Raw genomic sequence first — 19,822 nt, 5'->3', positions numbered from 1 at the left:
TACATTATAGACCATTATAATATTCATCCATTGCACTATAATGACACCATAGAAGATGCACTGGAAACATACCAAATGTGTCAAAGAAAAGGATCACCAATCAGCATATGGGAAAAAAGTATAGAAGCACGTTCTTTTCATCTACTCTTTCCTACTGGCAAAGGAGGGAGGTACGATGATAGACCTATTCAAATATCAGCATCAGAATACCGCTCATTACGAATGTATTCTGAATTTCGTAGATTTAGACAAAATGTGGAATACATATTCCACCGACTCTTTGAAAGTGAACTAGCAACTTTATGTTACGGAGTTGCACACATATTAAAATCACGATCGCACTTTCAAAATATGACAGCTACACAATTGTTACAAAAAGTGCAACAAAAAGATGAGGTTTTACAATCAAATATTACAAATCTATTAGCAAATATGCGTGGTACTAAAGGGTACTGGTTTCGACGTCATGGAGATGTACGTTGTATGATCAGAAACCTTGGGCCACCCACTTGGTTTGTTACATTAAGTTGTGCAGAATATGCATGGGAAGATTTACATGATTTCCTACGCATTTCAAACAAAAACAAAATAAACATAGATATACTAACACCTGGAGAACTGTTCTCTGGATCCTGTTAATGTTTCAAGATATTTTCACCATCGCTTCATTGCTATGCTACATTTTATTTGTAATAAAACTGTTCCTCCCCTTGGAGAAGTGCAACACTTCTCTTGGAGAAAAGAACACCAAGCCAGAGGAGCACCACATATCCACATGCTTTTACGGATTAAAGATGCTCCTAAATTTGGTCAAGACAGTGATGCCACTCTTTTACAGTTTATTGGAAAATATGTCACTTGTGAAATTCCATCCAAATCCAAAAATAGTGATCTTCATGCACACATTTTACAATTTCAAAGACACAAATGTGGCAAATATTGTCGTCGCTAATACAAAAACAAAGGGAAATACTACACCAAATGCTGATTTGGCTTCCCTAGACCAGTTACAAATACAGGTCAAGTGAACAACCTCATGTCTTCAGTTAGACATAGTGTTAAAGGTAAGTCACCTAAAAATACATATTACATAAAAAGAAAAGAAGAAGAACAATATATCAATGATTACAATGCAATCATTGCCCACTTATGGAATGCAAACATAGATGTGCAGTACATTGCAGACAATTCTACTGCAGTTGCACGATATGTCACAGCATACTTAACCAAAGCAGAAAAGACAGAGCTGCAAGACCTCTGGAATGACCTGTCATCAGATAAAACAGTATCTCAAAAATTATACAGCTTGGGCATAAAAATGCTGTCCCATAGATAATGTGGATCCTATGAAGCAGCTGATTGTTTAACTGGTACTGCACTGTATGGTAAATCTGAAAATATAGTATGGCTAAGTCTTGGTCCAGCTAAAGCTAGAAAAAGAGTTCTAAAATCATACGAAGATATAGAAACAATAGCCAAACATGATCCTAACAGCCAAGACATTTTAAAAAAACAATTTATTGGACACACACTACCCAAACAGGAGTACCACTTTGGAAACCATGTGTCTATACCACATAGCCCAACACTAGACATACAAAAATAATACAAAACCTGATGAAAAAAAACGGTAAATACAGAGTGACAAACTGTGAAGGCAGCTTAGTAAAACTCACCAAACCAAATTTAATTAATCATATCAAATTGTCATGAAAGACCCCTCAACATAAAGAAGTATATTACATGTCCCTGCTACAACTCTTTAAACCATGGAGAAAAGAAGAAGAAATACTAGATAACTATGACTCATATTTAGATGCTTTCAAAGCAAATGAAAGCACTATAACTGATGTAAACTTTACACAGTACAAAACAATGTTGCACAATGAACAGCAACACGAAGAAGAAGAACTCCAGGCCCAACTATATAAGGACACTCCTGACAGTAGTTAACCTTCTGTAACAGGAAGCCAAGAACCACTGGGAGAGCTACTAATAGCAAATGAAGCAGAATTAGCTATGACAGAAGTAGAAAACACCATGTGTCAATATGAAGATAAAGAAGACTTAACTATACTACAATGAAAACTATACAATGAGCAACGTAGCATTTTTCAAGAAGTAACAAAAGAAATTGCACATGGTGTACAACAGATCTCACTTATGCCAACATCTTAAAAAGTATCAGAGTTGGCATACTTTCTAAAGAAGCAGAAGCAATATTGAAAACCCAACACATTCATACACTTTATGGTGATAATGCATGTGCTACAGATGTTATGGAACAATTAGCCCACAAAAATGTCAATTGTATGGCCTTAATGCCAACTCTTGCAAGCTGTTTCAAATTCAATGAAATAATGTTAAGCAAAGAAATGCAACCAATAATGGAAATTAGCGCCACAGACAAACTAGATCTACATGGTATGACACTACCCATGTGTGAGCAAGCCACAATAAGACTAAATAGTTTAGAAAAATCAATCTCCAACACAGCAGGCTTGGAAAAGATATTAAAATTATCCTTAAATTGCAGAGTAATGCTTAAACGTAACCTTGATGTGGACCAAGGACTAGTTAATGGAGCACTGGGTACAGTTGTTGGCTTTCAAACATACCCACGTGACAACAAAATTCAGTTTGTCAATATTCTCTTTGACAAACTTTCAGAAGTAAAAAGGATAGGACGCTGCTCAGCTCGATTTCTTCTCTTCAAAGTCATGTATGTACGCAGAGAACAATTTTCTCTAACTCCTGCATACGCAGAAACCATTCATAAATCACAAGGGCCCTCATTACGACCCTGGCGGAGAGGGGTTTACGCCAGCGTAATGCATGGCGTACCTCTCCGCCAGATTACAACTTCCCGTAGCGCCATGGTGATTTTTACGCCTGCTTTTTGCAGGCGGTAAAATCCATGGCGCTATGGGACTTGTTGTTAATTACGCCACCGTAAATTACGGTGGCGTAATTAACGCCTTCCCCACTCCCATTATACCCTATGGGGCAAAAATGGGAATGGGGAAGGGTAAATGGGGATTGGGGACTTACCGCCCCGCCAAGGTCGGAATGGGGCGGTAAATCCGCCAACCCCCATGGCGGAGTTGGCAGCTCTGCGCCATGGTCCATGGTGCAAATTGCACCATGGATCTCCGCCAGGGTCGTAATGAGGGCCAAGGTCTTACCCTAGACAAAGCAATGATAGACATTGGTAACAGTCTTTAAAGAAGGCATGAGCTACGTAGCACTATCACGCTTACGTACACTTGACGGTCTATTTCTAATCAACTTTGATGCAAGTAAAGTAAATGTTGATATCCCTTGCATTTTAGAATACAATAGACTTTGCTCACTATACACCCCGCATTTAAACACATATTCTGTACCACAAAAAGTAAAACGTTCTATAAGAAAACTAAATCAAATAGAAATGCAACAGGATGTCACTGCAAATCCTCCAAAGAGAGTAAAAGAAACTAAAACTTCATCAAGTACCACAAACATAAAAGAACCCTTTAGGGAAAGTAAACCAGGTACTTCATCAAAGAAGGAAGACAAACAAAAAAAAAAAAATCAATCAGATACAGAACTACCTGGTCCATTTAAACTCTCAAATATAGTTGGAGTAAGTTGCTACGCAAACGTAGCAATGAATATTCTATTTCAATTGCCACCAATTGTTAACAACATTTACTTACACAGTACAGACCAATTGTGTTAGCAAATGTTAGTACCTCACTGAAATGCAACAAACAATCCTGATAACACTTATGGTGTTTATGGAATAAGACAAAAATTGGACTACTGTGCTGGAATGGTTAAATTCACTATAAACTCACAGGAAGATCCACAAGAATTTCTAATGTACTTACTACAAGTACTGGAAAATAAAAACATACCTATAAATTAAATCTTCCAGATTTCATACATGTGGAAACATACATGCACTCTCTGCAACAATGTGACACAAGAAGAAATCCCCACTGAACGCGCTAGCGGCCATGTAGTTATGGTTAAGTTGGTGTTTCCATAGGAAGAACACTTTTTGGGCGGCTTATAACTTCGCTCCCCCTGGACGAATCCTCACCTAACTTTGCAAAAAAAGTATATGGCCCACTCCAAATTCTTTTGCAAAGTTTGGTGAGGATTCGTCCAGGGGGGGGAAAGTTATAGGGGGGGTCCCACAACTTTTTTTTACCATAGACTGAATGGGAAAAAACTTTGCGCACGGCTACAGCCCGAACCGCTAGACGGATTTACACCAAATTTGCGGCAGGAGTGGTGGCCTGGTCCCGAAAGCGTGCTTTTGCAAATTTGGTGTAAATCCGTCCAGTAGTTTTTTAAAAAATGGCCAAAATGTAAGGCAAAAAAATTAGTGATATCTGTGTTCGCTTCCCTGTTCGCTCCGCGGACAGCACCCCGATTGGCCCATGGCCTTGCGTCATGTCCGCGGACATGTGACGTGTTCGCTGATTGGACAGCGAGGGGTGTGGAGCGCGTCAGATTTTCTGTGGCGCCCGCCATCTTGTATTCGCCGTCGACCGCGTACAGCGCGGTGAAATGTGGATGAAAAATTCTATTTAGTGCCCTGTGTTGGTGTGTAAGAGTGTTTGGGGAGGGTGGGGGAGTATGAGATAGGTTCAATGTTTTGTTTTTTTATGTGCTAGACGTTTTTGTTGCGTTCGATTTGTCCGCAGAGAACACGGCTGTTCTGACATTTTGTAAATAAACTAAACGGTGGGGTGTTTAGAGGACGGAGTGTGTGTCATTTTTGTTCGCAAGGAAGGTAAAAATGAGCTATGAACACTCGCGGTGTACTTAATTGTTCGTAAATACACAAACTGGGGGTGTCCTCAGGACGCTGTCCCTATTGTAATCTGTCTAGTTGAATGTGTTCTAAGAACACTCGCAGTGTCCCGAAATGGTTGCAATTACACAAAATGGGGGTGTTCTGAGAACGTTGTTTGTATTGTTCGTTGTCAGGGTGAAAGTGTTTTAAGACCACACCTTTTGTCCGCTAATAGTAGAATTTCCTATGGGCGTCAACCGACTTTTTGTCCACTAAAGAAACGATAAATCTGGCTGGTGTGCGCCGACATTATGTGATAATCCTATGACTGGCGCTATTGACCTGGCTGACTTGCTTTTGCAACACTAAATCATATCTCCCGCCCCTAAGCCTGATATTATCAAAGCATTCATATTCCCCGCCTCTCTCCGTGACGTTACAGGGTGCGTCATCAAACGCCCCCAGTCCTCTCCAGTCCCAAGTGACTTTACACAGAACCCAGAAGACAACACATATTATGTCACGACACAGTGCGCCACAATTCGGAATATGAAACTGTGGTTTAAAAGTAAACAGCAGGATTGTACATTTGGTAAAGTACATTTATTTCACATGAAATGTTTAGTGAATATTCAGCGATTTGCTATTGTCTCTGCTGTCGATCAGCAAAAGTTTATTTGGAGCCACGCGTTGTTCCTTTGCGGTAGATAGGCTGTTGGTTTATGATAAAAGCAGTAAATGGTCGCTCTGATAATCGGAAGGTTGCTCCAAAAACGAGCCATTAGACCACCCTATTGGTCGGTATGTTGTTTGTAGCCGCTAGTACTGCATAAGGGCATATTGGTCCTTGGCGATTGTCCCATAAAATGGTGAGGTTCATAAAGTTGCATATTTGGACCTGCACCTGGCAGTTGAAGACCCCATCCGCTGGAGTCTGTAAATCGTGACATAGGCAAAATGGGGCCACATACCAGTTTTAAAAAACATAAATTAGTCTCACCAGCCGATCTTCATTAAAAATCATCATTTTATTTATTAGGGCGTGAAATTATTTGCTATCGAAGATACTGCAACGGAGTAAGTTAATAATAAAATAATAATATTTTCCCATTCATATAGCGCTAAGAACCGTGAGGTATCTAAGCGGTGCTTATTAGTAACCACGGTGTGTGGTGCTCATTTATCGACCACGGAAGGATGAAAGGCTGAGTTTGGCCTTGCTGGGATTTGAACTTGCATTAGCAAGCTGTGCACGGATGTCAAAGCGAGCGTTGTACTCGCTGTGCCACTTGACAAGCTACAGTGAAGTGGCACAGCGAGTAGAGTGCTTGATCGCCTATAGACCGGTTAAATTATTTATATTAACCCACCCTGTGTCGTCTGCCTTTTTCAGAGCCCTCTAAACGACAGGGGATCAATTCGGCGCTGATAGTGCGCGGTAGAAAACATTATGCCACTTTCAACGAATAAGTTCAACCTGAGCGGTCTTTAATGTTACGCTATTGTAATTATATTTGGTATAAAATAATCTAAAGGGTTACTTACAGTACAATTGCAATTTCCATTGTCTACGAGTGGTGCAGTCCCAAAATCCGACTCCGCATGTGCCAACAATCTTTCGCATAGTGATATGATATATAAAAGTGGTTTCATTTCATAAATTTCATCCTTATCTTCTCTTACGTTTTAGCAACACTCCTTCAAGAGAAGTCTTTCATCACAATCTCTGTCTGTCAACGTCAAAACACAATACAACCTTATAGTCCGCTTCGTGAGCCTCTCTGGGGCCCGAGAAAAAAATGGAAGCAGCTGACCTTCACTGTGAACGAGCATAAATTCTTACTTTGCAACATTCTGTGTAAAGCCATCTGTGAGAAGTTAGTTTTTGCACGCCATATTTGTATATTGTATGCGTGATATTAAAAAGTTTGTTTAATGGATGTTATGGTTCTAAGTACAGCCGAAAGACCCCTGAAAATCACAAGTTATGGTAAGCTATGAAAAATAACTCGCGCCACCACAGTGCACTGCTAAGACTAATACCCAGGACATCAAAGATGACATCGCAAATGTCATTGATGAAATCACTGATGACATCACATGTGTATGTACTTTTCATGGAATTTGTGTACTAGGGATTTTTATTATAATGTTGCGAAAAAAGTGTCAAGGATATTGCAATAAACATCATACCGTTATTAGTGCTTTGAACGATGCATTGATATAAATAGCATTGTATTATGGGATTCTATCTAGTATACTGAGCTACTAATGGAGAAATATAGCATTGTGTGCAGAGTACAAGATGAAAGTACAATATTTGTAATGTTAATATGTTGAACAATTAAATGATCTAATATCTACAAAAAGAAGTTTAAGGTTTTTTCTTAAAAAAAGGGAAGAAAGTGCCACCACTTACATGGGTATCCTGTCTCACAGATAAGTTTTTAGGCAAAATTAGATATACATTTTATTAATCATACAAAATTCATTTTAAAATAAAAAATTCATCATAAAAAGTGATCATATCACATAGAACAAACAATCAATTCTAAAACCACACAAGTAATTCAGCTTCAATCGGTTCTAGTCTCAAATTTGATCTTTTGGTCAACCCGTATGACCCAATGACACTGAGTCCCCTCGCCTCGAAATCAACTTTTGGCTAATTCAGTTCTTAGTTTCCCAAAGACCCAACTTGTACAAGTTTCTGTCCCATTATCACAACAATGTAGGACATTCTTCAGGGGTGTGTAGTGTCTTGTGTAGATCTTATTCAAGATGAAACCACATTTCCAAAATTCTATCTTCTTTTAGAAGTCGGTATACCCTGTTAATATAAAGGAGGCACTATATTACTCTCTCTTATCACAATGTTAGTCCATTGATTATGCTAACTTTTTAACCCTTATCCCCATAAGGGTGAAGAAAATGTTATTAATAACATACCTTCCTGACTCGAGGGTTCTCTATCCCGGAGTCTTCTTTCAACCTCAATTGGTTAGATTAAGGCAAATATCCAATTAATTAAGGACTTCATGCCTGTATTCCTGTATCTTCTGTCCTAGTACATAATATACACACGTATTAGACTCTTATTACCCATAACTATGAGCTCAAAAGTCCTTATTTTCCTCATGGAGGCATCTTACCATATAGTTCTAGACTTATGCCATCCAGGTTTACTCCATCAATACTGTATCCTTTCACTTGGTTCTGAAGACTTCATCTACTCTTCAGGCTATATATACCTGAAAGACATCAAACCGAAAACACAAGAAACCTCAGTGGAATGTCCACGTGTTAAAATCTCCTACACATCTTGTTTAAGTAAGCAAAAAACATTACTTACTCATGACTCCCACTGTGGCTGGATGTCTTCAATATTGTCCTGCTAGCCCTATCCAGTGTGCTATCTACAGCACTCTAAATGCTCTTTCCCTTAATAGGAAAAAATGCAGGCTTGGTAGTATTCAAATATCCTGTTCTTAACTTCGACCCAGCTTGTTCAAAAAACGAGCAACGAACAGCTCAGGAGAAAATCTAGGTCCCATGTTTGTCCTCGCGGGCAACGCGCTGGCGTCATCACGCCCCACGCGGATCGGAAAACGCGTGTCGCGCAATGGTGACGTCACTACGTCCCGTGATATACATGCGCGAACCCATAGCTGGGAATTGAAGTCCCGGGTCGCCCACTAATCTGCCATACTGCTGCAGAATGCTAGTCTGGCCACCCAGATGTCCTTATGACTATAATTTCATCCTGAAAAAGACCTCACAATAAATGTGAAACACAAAACCATTACAATTCAAAACACATTGAATTGTTTCAAATCATTACAGTAGAATCCTCCATACATTCTGAAAAACAGTCGGTATTATACATGTATTGTATACCCTCTAACAATTTCTCATATGTCATTAAATATAATATGTGCACATATTCGGCGATCAACATGATCTCTTAGTTACATCATTCTCAATTCAAAGTGCCCAATGGATAAAAAGGAAAAACCGAGTCAGAGGTAGCTGCCTAGGTATTATGCCACTCCACGCCTTCATTCAGACCGTGGAGATGGCTTCTGGATAAAAAAATAAGTTTTTGTTCCAACTGTAATAACTTTCTATTGATCGATAAATGTGACTCCCCTTTGACTTGTTTCAGAATCACCCATTCAAATTCATTACTAGTATGTTTCTTTTCAATAAAATGTTTTACCATTGGCGCTTGTTCAACTCTATTCCTAATGCAGCTCCTATGCTCGATCATCCTTGTTTTACATTTTCTGTTTGTCTTTCCTATGTACATAAGTTGACATGGACATTTGATCAAATAAATGACATTACTTGTTTCACAATTTGTGTGTTCTGTCATTTGCCATATTTTACCCAAACCTAAATCAACTGATGTAGTTTTCCTCGTTTGCTGACACATAGTACAGTTGCCACAGGGATAATGGCCCTGGACTGGTGAAAGGCCCCACAAATTCGTCTGTTGACCTATTCTCTTCTTAGTCTTAACATCATTCCTCATGACTAGCTCACGTACAGTAGTGCTCTTTTTGAAAGCTATAATTGGACTTCCCATTTCCTTAGTCATAATTTTCTTCCAATTCCTCTGAATGATACTCTTGATTTTATATGAAAGATTACTAAATGTATTCACAAATACTAGCAGGGTCTCTCTGGTATCTCTATCTCTACGTATTTGTTGGTCCAAGAGGGCTTCTCGGTTATTATTGAAAGCTCTCTTAGCCGCCTTCTTGACCAAAGAAGAGGGATATCCTCTGTCTGCCAATTTGTCAATAAGCACATTTGCCCCATCTTCATACGAAGCATTAGTGCTACTGTTCTTCTTCAACCGAAGAAATTGCCCAAAGGGTAAATTGTTCTTCACATGGTGCGCGTGGTGGCTGTTGTAATGCAATAGTGCATTCCTATCAGTTTCCTTAGTAAAAGGTTTTACCAGTAACACTCCTTGTTCATGATAGATACAGATGTCTAAATAATGTATTTGTCCATTGTTAATGTTGCTGGTGAATTTGAGATATCTATTCTGTAGATTCAGCCATAGTACGAAATTTCTAGACTCCTCTTCGTTCCCCTTCCAGATGACGAAAACGTCATCTATATAACGGAGCCAACATAATATGTTCTCTTGGAAAGGATTTCGGTCAGTGTACACCACCGTTTCTTCGAACATGTTTACATACAAATTGGCCATATTGGGTGCCATTGCCGCCCCCATGGCCGTTCCTTCAATTTGTTTATAGAACTGGCCCATAAACTGAAAAAAATTGTTCGTGAGGGCCATTTCCGTACACCATTTTATAAAGGAATTCGAAACTGGAGAGTGATCTTGTCTGTTCAGCAAAGTCTCTTCCACTACCTCTAATGTTGCCAATTGTGGTATATTCGTATATAAGGCTTGTATGTCTAGACACATTAACAAATTTGTCCTTGGGTCAAAAGTGTTGCCCTCAATTCTATTGATGGCATCTGTTGTGTCCTTGACATAACTTTTCATAGTAGGAATGATAACTGTCCTGAAATGTTCGAAAATTCACAAAATGGGGGTGTTCTGAGGACGTTATTCGTATTGTGTGATTGCTTAGCTGTATGCAATGAGGGAATGGCACAGAGATTAAAGAGGACGCCGTCCGCGGACACCGCGGCTGTTCGTGGACAGGGCGTGCTACATCCGGGTTTTTCCAGGAAATCCAACATGGAAAGAAGACTGTACGGATCAGCCAATCAGATGTCGAGGTTGTGGATTTGTGTTGAAAGAGACTGTGTGTGGTGAAGATGGCAGAAGTGGAGAAAGTCAGGGTGTTGGTGCTCGGAGATATGTTTGTGCATGGTTTGCAGCAGTACGCTAATGCAGGCATGTTGCAAAGAACTTTGATGTGAAAGGAGTGGAGGTGGTGTGGAGCACTGTGCCCGATTGCAATGTACAGGGAATTGTACAAGTTTGTGAGGGTATGGCCACGATGAACAGTCCACATGTGGTAGTTTTGCACTATGGTGCTTTCCATTTGGGCAACGTCAGTGCCCCTACTTTGTTGGCCGATTTGGAATGCTTGGTTCAAGCCGTAATGAAGATCCTTCCAAATGCGAAAGTAATTTTTTCTGGATTACCACCTAGGGCAATATGGGACAATAGTTCAGTTTTTTGTCCTCAGCAAAACATTGCTAGGTGTGTCATCAACCGAGGCATGTGTGCCTTCATGCTTAGAGCTGGTATGTTCTTCTGTAACAATGAGAATATTGATGCCAGTAATGCTGTTAATTTTAAAGAAGATGGCATTTCTTTATCTTTTACGGGAAATGCCTTTCTATTTTGGAATGTAAGGGTTGCTTTGGAGAAGGTTATGTAAAGATTTTAGGAGTAAAGTAAGAAAAAAAACAAGAAAAAAATACAAAATAACAGGTGTCTGTCAAGCATCTGTAAAAAAAAAAAATAACGGCTCTTTTCAGAGCCAACTTCAAAGGGGAAATGGAGCACAATATTTAAATTTACATTCACCACGCTCAGATTTTCGATATGTCCGCGGACATGAAAATCACTTCGAGGGGGTTAGTATGTTCTATGTTACATGTATATGAAGTCAGGGATATTATGGTTAAGTTGTGCACTAAAAACCTATGAAATTCAGTGAAAAAACTTTGTTAAAGGGACTTTATGGTTAAGTTGCGCTACTAAAAAGGTATGAAATTCAGTAAAAAAAACTTTGTTAAAGGGACATTATGGTTAAGTTGCGCTACCAAAAACCTATGAAGTTCAGTGAAAAAACGTTGTTAAAGGGACGTTATAGTTCAAAGTAAAACCGAAAAACCCCTGAAATTCGGCAGTTATGGTAAGATAAGCAACCATAACTCGCGCCACCACCGTGCACTGCTAACACTAACACCCAGGACATCAAAGATGACATCACAAATGTCATTGATGACATCACTGATGACATCACATGTGCATTTACCTTTCATGAAAAGTCTGTACAAGGGATTCTTAGTGTAATGTTAATAAAAAAGTGTCAATAAATATCAAGTGCTAATCAGTGCATTAAGCCATGCATTGATATAAATAGCATTCTATTATTAACTTCAATCCAGTATACTAAGGTACTCATGTAGAAACATAGGCATTGTGGGCAGCATACATGATGGAGGTGCAATATTCATAAGCTTGCCTTGTTGAATATTGAAATAACTGTCTTCATATTAGAGTTTTGCGTACAGTGAAACCTGTGATAAGTAGGTAATAAAACCCACTTACTACATAATTGCATTATTATACACAAATCACAAAGAGACAATACCACATACAAATATGAATATATACAAGGGAGTTGAAGTAGGAAAAAGAAACAGCAATAGTAGCAGAAAGTGTTCATAACCTAACTGAATACCTTTATGGAGAGAAATGATTGCTCTGTTTCAAAGCTGTTACTTACCCTATCTATATATATCACATGATGTGTCTGGACCCTAAGGAAAATAGTGTGAGTACAACATATAAAAATATGAGCATATACAGGGAAAGTACAGTAATAAAAAAACATCAAAAGTATCAGAAAGTGCTGATAAATCAACTGATAATTTTAATGCACAAAAAGGATTGCTGTCTTTCAAGGTTGTGATTTCTCCTATGTATATGTTTCATATGATATGACTGGACCATAAGAGAATTATTCTAAGAACATACTTGAAGGATAAGTCTACGAATATAGTAATTTACAATTTTTAGTTCCTGACTGTTACTGAAGAAAATCATGTAGCCTAGATATGTCAGGAAAGGAAAAAAAGGGAGAGCCAGCCATGTGATGTCATCAGTGATGTCATCAATGACATTTGTGATGTCATCTTTGATGTCCTGGGTGTTAGTGTTAGCAGTGCACGGTGGCGGCGCGAGTTATGGTTGCTTATCTCACCATAACTGCCGAATTTCAGGGGTTTTTCGGTTTTACTTTGAACCATAAAGTCCCTTTAACAAAGTTTTTTCACTGAATTTCATACGTTTTTGGTAGCGCAGCTTAACCATAACGTCCCTTTAACAAAGTTTTTTTTACTGAATATATATATATATATTATATATATATATATATATATATATCAATACCTAATTGTGAATCCATTCCATTTCAGCAACTTGTACAAAATGCAAACCATGGTAGATTATGTACTACCTGCAATTCGGATAATCGCTCCACGTTAGTAATACAAACACATAGTAAATACGTAATACTAATGTTTCTGGTTACAATGCAGATGGTACCAAAAACAACTGCAAGCTGACTGGATTCACACATGGTGAAATATCACTTGGTAAGAAAACCTTCACAATAATAGGTATAATCTACCGCGCAGGAGCCACAACCAATTCAGGGCACTACACTGCATATATAAAAAAGAAATGTGGATGGTTTGAATGTAATGATAGTACCATTACTCTAAAGCAGAGATTACCAGCAAATCTTACAAATGCCTTTTTTATGTTCTTAAAACCAAAATTTGATAACTAAACTATACTTAACCCTTAAGTAAACTTGTAGTAAAAAAATATAATCTGTTAAAATATTCCAAAAGCTATCTAACTGCCCAAAGATTCCACAACAACTAATCAGATAAATGAATACCACTAAATTAGAGCAACAAAATAGACAGTTAGAATATGCCAATTAGTATCTAACTGTCCCAAAATTTAACAATATCCAAACATATAAATCAATACCACTTAATAATATCAAAAAATAAACAGTTAGAATACGCCTACTGGTATCTAATTGCTCCAAAATTTTACAATATCCAAACAAATAAATAATATGTTACTGCTCCAAAAAACAAGCCAATGTATAAAACATTAGCCAGAAACAACAAGTGAACACTGAAAACAAACAAACAAATTGTAGCATAACAGAAAAGGTTTTTTTTTTAATCCAACATGGATTTTTTTTCTCCTACAGACCCAATGGTTTTACCAACAAACACATAAACTGACCAAAATGCACAGTACTCTGGTTTGTAATCTACTAAATATGAGGGTCCATAAAAAAAATGTTGATTATACAATGTAATAAGTCATTACAAAATACTAATACTAACATACTATTTTCTTTTATCACAGAAATTAACAAAAAATACATGCACTCCAGTTACTAAACCAAACAGTAAGTATATTATAGTAAGTACAACCATTACAGCATATCACACCCATAATGGCTTATAACTTTGTTCCTTATAAATTTCTTTTTGACTCAAAGTTATAAGCAAATATAAGTGTGATATGCTGTGGTGGTTGTGGCCAGGGCATAGAGTCTTGGGTGCATGGCCAAATGTGCAGGGTGAGCCCCAACGAACAAAGGCGCTGGAAGGTCTTTGCCAGACGTGCCAGGTGTTCCGTTTGACTTGGCGTACACCAGGATGTCATCACTGATGTTAAGGACTCCCAATAAATCCGCCAATGCCCCTCTAATAATATTCTGGAACACCTCCACTGCAGAAGATTCCCCAAAACTCAGCCTCTTGTACCTGCAGGACACCCCCATTTTGTTTATTTACAATCATTTCAGGACACCACCAGTGTTCTTAGAACACATTCACCTTGCCAGAGAAAAATACGGACAGCGTCTTCAGGACCCCCCCCACGAACATTTCAGGACACTGCGAGTGTTCCTAGAACACTTTAAACTTGACAACGAACAATACGGACAGCGTCCTCAGGACACCCCCATTTTGTTTATTTATGAACATTTCAGGACACCGCGAATGTTCTTAGAACACATTCAACTTGCCAGAGAACAATACGGACAGCGTCCTCAGGACACCCCCATTTTGTTAATTTACGAACATTTCAGAACACTGCGAGTGTTCTTAGAACACATTCAACTTCCCATCGAACAATACGGACAGCGTCCTCCGGACACCCCCATTTTTGTTTATTTATGAACATTTCAGGACACCACCAGTGTTCTTAGAACACATTCAACTTCCCATCGAACAATACAGACAGCGTCCTCAGGACACCCCCATTTTGTTAATTTACGAACATTTCAGAACACTGCGAGTGTTCTTAGAACACATTCAACTTCCCATCGAACAATACGGACAGCGTCCTCAGGACACCCCCATTTTTGTTTATTTATGAACATTTCAGGACACCACAAGTGTTCTTAGAACACATTCAACTTCCCATCGAACAATACAGACAGCGTCCTCAGGACACCCCCATTTTGTTAATTTACGAACATTTCAGAACACTGCGAGTGTTCTTAGAACACATTCAACTTCCCATCGAACAATACAGACAGCGTCCTCAGGACACCCCCATTTTGTTTATTTACGAACATTTCAGAACACCACCAGTGTTCTTAGAACACATTCAACTTGCCAGAGAACAGTACGGACAGCGTCTTCAGGACACCCCCTACGAACATTTCAGGACACTGCGAGTGTTCTTAGAACAGTTTCAGCTTGCTTGCAAACAAAACGGACACATATTGCGTCCTCAGAACAGCCCCCCATTTAGTTTATTTAGAACATTTCAGAACAGACAAATCCAATACAACAAGAGCGTCTACCACATAAAAAAACACAACATTTAACCTATCTCATACTCTCCCACCCTTCCCAAACACTCTTACACGCAAACACACTCTAGTAAATACAAATTTTAAACCAAGTTTCACCGCGCTGTCCACGGACGTCCGCGAATCCAAGATTGCGGGCGCTACCAAAAATCTGACGCCCTCCACGCTCTGCGCCGTCCAATCAGCGAACATGCCGCATGTCCGTGGACATCACGCAAGCCGATTGGCCAATCAGGACACTGTCCACGGAGCGAACACAGATATCACTAATTTTTTATGACCTATTTTTTGTTCATTTTAAAAAAAACTACTGGTCCGATTTTCACCAGCGGTTTGGGCTTTAGGCGCGAGCAAAGTTTTTTCCCCATTCAGTCTATGGGGAAAAAAAAGTTTTGGGACCCCCCCCCCTATAACTTTGCCCCCCCTGGACGAATCCTCACCAAACTATGCAAAAAAATTCAGAGAAGGCCATATACTTTTTTGCAAAGTTTGGTGAGGATTCTTCCAGGGGAGCAAAGTTATAAACCGCCCAAAAAGTGCTCTTCCTATGGAAACAGCAACTTAACCATAACTACATGGCCACTACCATGTAATATATATATATATATATATATATATGTATATATATATATATATATATATATATATATATTTCACTTTAACCACCAGACTTCCCATTCTAAATCACTTTTTCTTTAAACTCCCATGCGCCCCTCTCGCCTGTGCTCTAGCACATTGATGCTCTTTTCGGTTGGTGACACGCTAATCAAGCACCCTAAATGCTTAGCCCAAGAAAACGAACCTCTTTAATCTTGGTACGCACAGAAAAATAAATAGATAATCTCTAAACCACCCAACCTGTCAGTGCGTCCCACATCTAGACGTATCTCATCACATTCACATCGAAGTTACAACTGTAGCATTATGTTTGGCACAGACAGGCTTTTTCATTCGCACAGTCATTTAGATAAAAAAATAAGGCGAATGAGAATTATGTAGCAAAGGACATGTCCAAGATATCAGACATCTCCTGATAACGTGTACAGCCACACTATCAATAAGAGAGAAATGCTTTGCAAGGTTTGTGCATCATATAGAGTGGCTTAGCACTCAAGACTTCTGGCACAGGCTCTCGGCTCGTAGCAAAATCCTCTTGTCAATAGAGCTTTCGAAACAGCTTAATGAATTAAAGCTCGCCTTGAGAACCTACCGCCACGTATCATGATGATGCATTGCATATTACTTCTATTGTTGCTTTTCTTTTCCTTTTTTTTAACTTCCATTTTAAAATCTGTGTAAAAAGTCAAAATATGACTAAAAGCACAATCAAAATTAAAAACATTCACACAGTATCTTGCAGTCTCCCCTCTTATTGTCTGAATTCTGTAACAAAAAGCATTGAAGACGTGTAGGCATGCAGGCATTCGTGCGTCTTACCCTGGAACCTGTCCATCCTAAGAGGGCAAAGGCATATTGCTCAAAAGGGCAGAAGACAAGATCCACACGTATTGCTTTCCAGATTCTCTTCCCTCTTCCGCCCGAGTCATGTGGCCCATCACAACTGCTGATTTCTCCTCTGTGCTGATTTAATTTTAAAATTGCAAAGCATTTCTGAAAATGGTCGAGGAGATTCACTCTTTTACTTGGCAAGTTGTCTTCGTCCATTGTGGATTCGTGGATGGTATGGTAAAGGAGCAAGTCCTACAAAAGTAGAAAGGGTTTACAAGTATGTTAAAGTGGATGTACCTTAAAATTCAACATACCATTTGGCAGAGAAGGCATAAATAAGTGGGGCGAAATCAAAAGAGTACATTGCTGATGATTCTACTGCTGGTATTTTCATGTAAGCATGGTTTTAAAGTCAGTGGGCCTCATTATGAGTGTTACACTGCCTATGGCTGAATGTAAAGTTCCACTTTCGGAATCACGCGTCGGGCAGAATCTCGCAAAGAGGAAGTAGTAGAATGTGGCCAATTTCCCCAATGCAAATGCAGAGCAACTGGTTCAGAGAGGATATATGAGGAATTATTTGCAAAGTGTGCCCCAACTCAAAACCCTGCGGCACGTGGCATCCCGCCATTTTTAAATGTTACCTCTGTTTCTATAGGGACCGCGAGTAGAAGTAGAAGTAACCTTCAACCAGAAACTCCTGGGTTGGACGTCTGCTGCTCCTATACAGTGGACTCTATTCTTACAGAAATCCAGGGCATGCTGTCACAATACAGCACTACAGCACAAACTCTAGACACATGCTTTTTATTTTTTTATTTTTTAAGATTATAGTATATACAATGATAAACATTTAAAAGAAAACAATTTTCATAATAATTAGCTCACAATGTGCAACCTGTACATATTTACAACCCCCCCCCCCCCACCTCACCCAGGGTTCACATCAATCACAGAGTAGTAATCAATACATAGGGCCTCATTACGACCCAGGCGTTAACCATGGCACTATTAGCGCCATGGTTGACGCCGGTACCTTACCGATTCTGCCATGGTGAATGGCGGAATTACCGTCCCATTCCAAGGTTGGCAGGAATGTAATTCCCCATTCACCATTGGCCCTTTCCCATTCCCATTTTTGCCCCCATTGGGCTCAATGGAAATGGGGAAGGCGGTAATTACGGTACTGCAAATTGTGGTACCGTAATTACCTCCAAAGTCCCTTTGCGGGTCCCATCCTTAACGGCTGGTAAATCCAGCCGTTAAAGGAGGACCCGCAAAGGGACCTTGGATTTGGGTGGTAAGGGATTACTGGCACCAGTGCCCTTACCGGTACCGGTAATCCCTTACCGCCCGGGTCGTAATGAGGCCCATAGTGAGGAATTTCCCCCATATTTTCTCAAATAGAGTAAGCCTTCTGTTCCTCCGAAAAATTACTCTCTCCATCTCTGCCAGGCCATGCATTTCATCAATCCACATTTCAATCAGAACAGGGTTCACCGTCTTCCAACTTCTCAAGATAATTCTTTTACCCACCATCGCACCCCGATAGATCAATTTTTTATGACATACGGATAGATCCTCTAAAAGACATCGCTACCGAGTATTAAAGTCTTAAAATCAAAGGGTATTTTTTCATCCAACACAGCATCACAAATCCTACCAAATTCAAACCAAAAGCCATGCACTCTGGTGCAGGTCCATAGCATATGTTCAAATGTCTCAGTGTCATGAACACATGACCAACACCCAGAGCTGTCAGTCATACCTCTACTAAATAGCCTTTCAGGAGTCCAATAGACCCTATTGATGATTTTAATCTGTCGGGACCTCTGACCAAGCTTAAGGAGCATAGCCTTGTATTTGCACACATACGTGACCAGTGATCTTTGTCAATAGTACTCCCAATCCTTCTAACCCACTCCTCCCTCAACAAAACATTGCTTTTAAATTCTCCTGCAATCAAACCATAAAGACGACTCACCAGGCCACATCCACCCACTTTAGACTTTTGCCAGAGTATATTAACATCCAGACTTTTCTCCAAGTCAATATCGCCAATAGCTTTCCGGATTTTACGATAATCACTCGCACTGAAATGTGAAATATTCAATTTAGATTGTAATCCTTTTGTAGTCAACCAACTTCCATTCTCAAACAGGTAGTTCAACCATTGCACGCCCGCCAGAAACCACTCTGACCAAAACATGCTTTTTAGTCCTTTATAATTGGGCCCAAATCTGTCCCCTAGAAAGGCATCAGCTCCCCTACTACAATTCAAACAAATTTGGCTGCAGAGCAAAGCTACTGGGTTTCAAATATGTTGCTTTGCGCATTTCACTTCTCATCTAGTATTCTTTGACACTATCCGTATGTAGGTAGGAAAGGATCGATGACCTATAGACCAAGCTATTTCCTTGTAACACCATTATATAGAAAGCATATTTAGACCCTGATTCAGAGAACGTTTTCCATTGGGGTTGCCCAGTATAAAACGCTCCTGTAAATTAGGCCCTAGGTGTCACACAGACAACATACTACATTTAATTCCCTTGGAAACTATAACGTAGGGCTAACAGGGTAAGTGGGTACCTTTGAGGATTTGGAAGACCGGTTAGGTGAGAAAATATCCAAGAATCAGTGGACAAGGTGACTAAATGACATTTCCATAGTGCCCATAGACAACAACAGCAAATACACATCCAAGTGAAATGGACACCATGAAATGAATACACATGCATTAGTACCCACAGGCATAACAATAGCAATAGCAGTGGGCCATAAATGGTAGGGCAATAAAACACTTGATTTGGAAAGAGAGGAAAAAATAAGAAGAGAGAACATGTAGGCCCTTATTCACAGAGCGTTTTCCAATGTGGGTTTGCCATTCTAAAACACTTCTGTGAATTAGGCCCATAGTGCCTTGGCAACTTTATTGATGTATTCATGTAATGTATTACTGTGGTGAGTTGGCAGTGCTCCCCATCTTGATATGCTA

General features: G+C 39.4%; 1 protein-coding gene across 3 annotated transcripts in view; it reads right to left on the bottom strand.

Annotated features, from left to right (window-relative positions):
- DNTT (DNA nucleotidylexotransferase) overlaps positions 1–19,822 on the bottom strand; it is a 2,032,862-nt gene that overhangs the window by 534,755 nt on the left and 1,478,285 nt on the right. For all 3 annotated transcript variants that reach the window (XM_069611395.1, XM_069611396.1, XM_069611397.1), the window contains exon 9: positions 16,813–17,076. In XM_069611395.1, coding sequence (XP_069467496.1) covers positions 16,813–17,076 — 264 coding nt within the window. The remainder of the gene's footprint in view (positions 1–16,812; positions 17,077–19,822) is intronic.

This window comes from Ambystoma mexicanum, chromosome 8 (assembly GCF_040938575.1).
Source record: "Ambystoma mexicanum isolate Mex_15411 chromosome 8, UKY_AmexF1_1, whole genome shotgun sequence".
Lineage (NCBI taxonomy): Eukaryota > Metazoa > Chordata > Amphibia > Caudata > Ambystomatidae > Ambystoma > Ambystoma mexicanum.
This window is presented reverse-complemented; position numbering and strand designations above follow the sequence as displayed.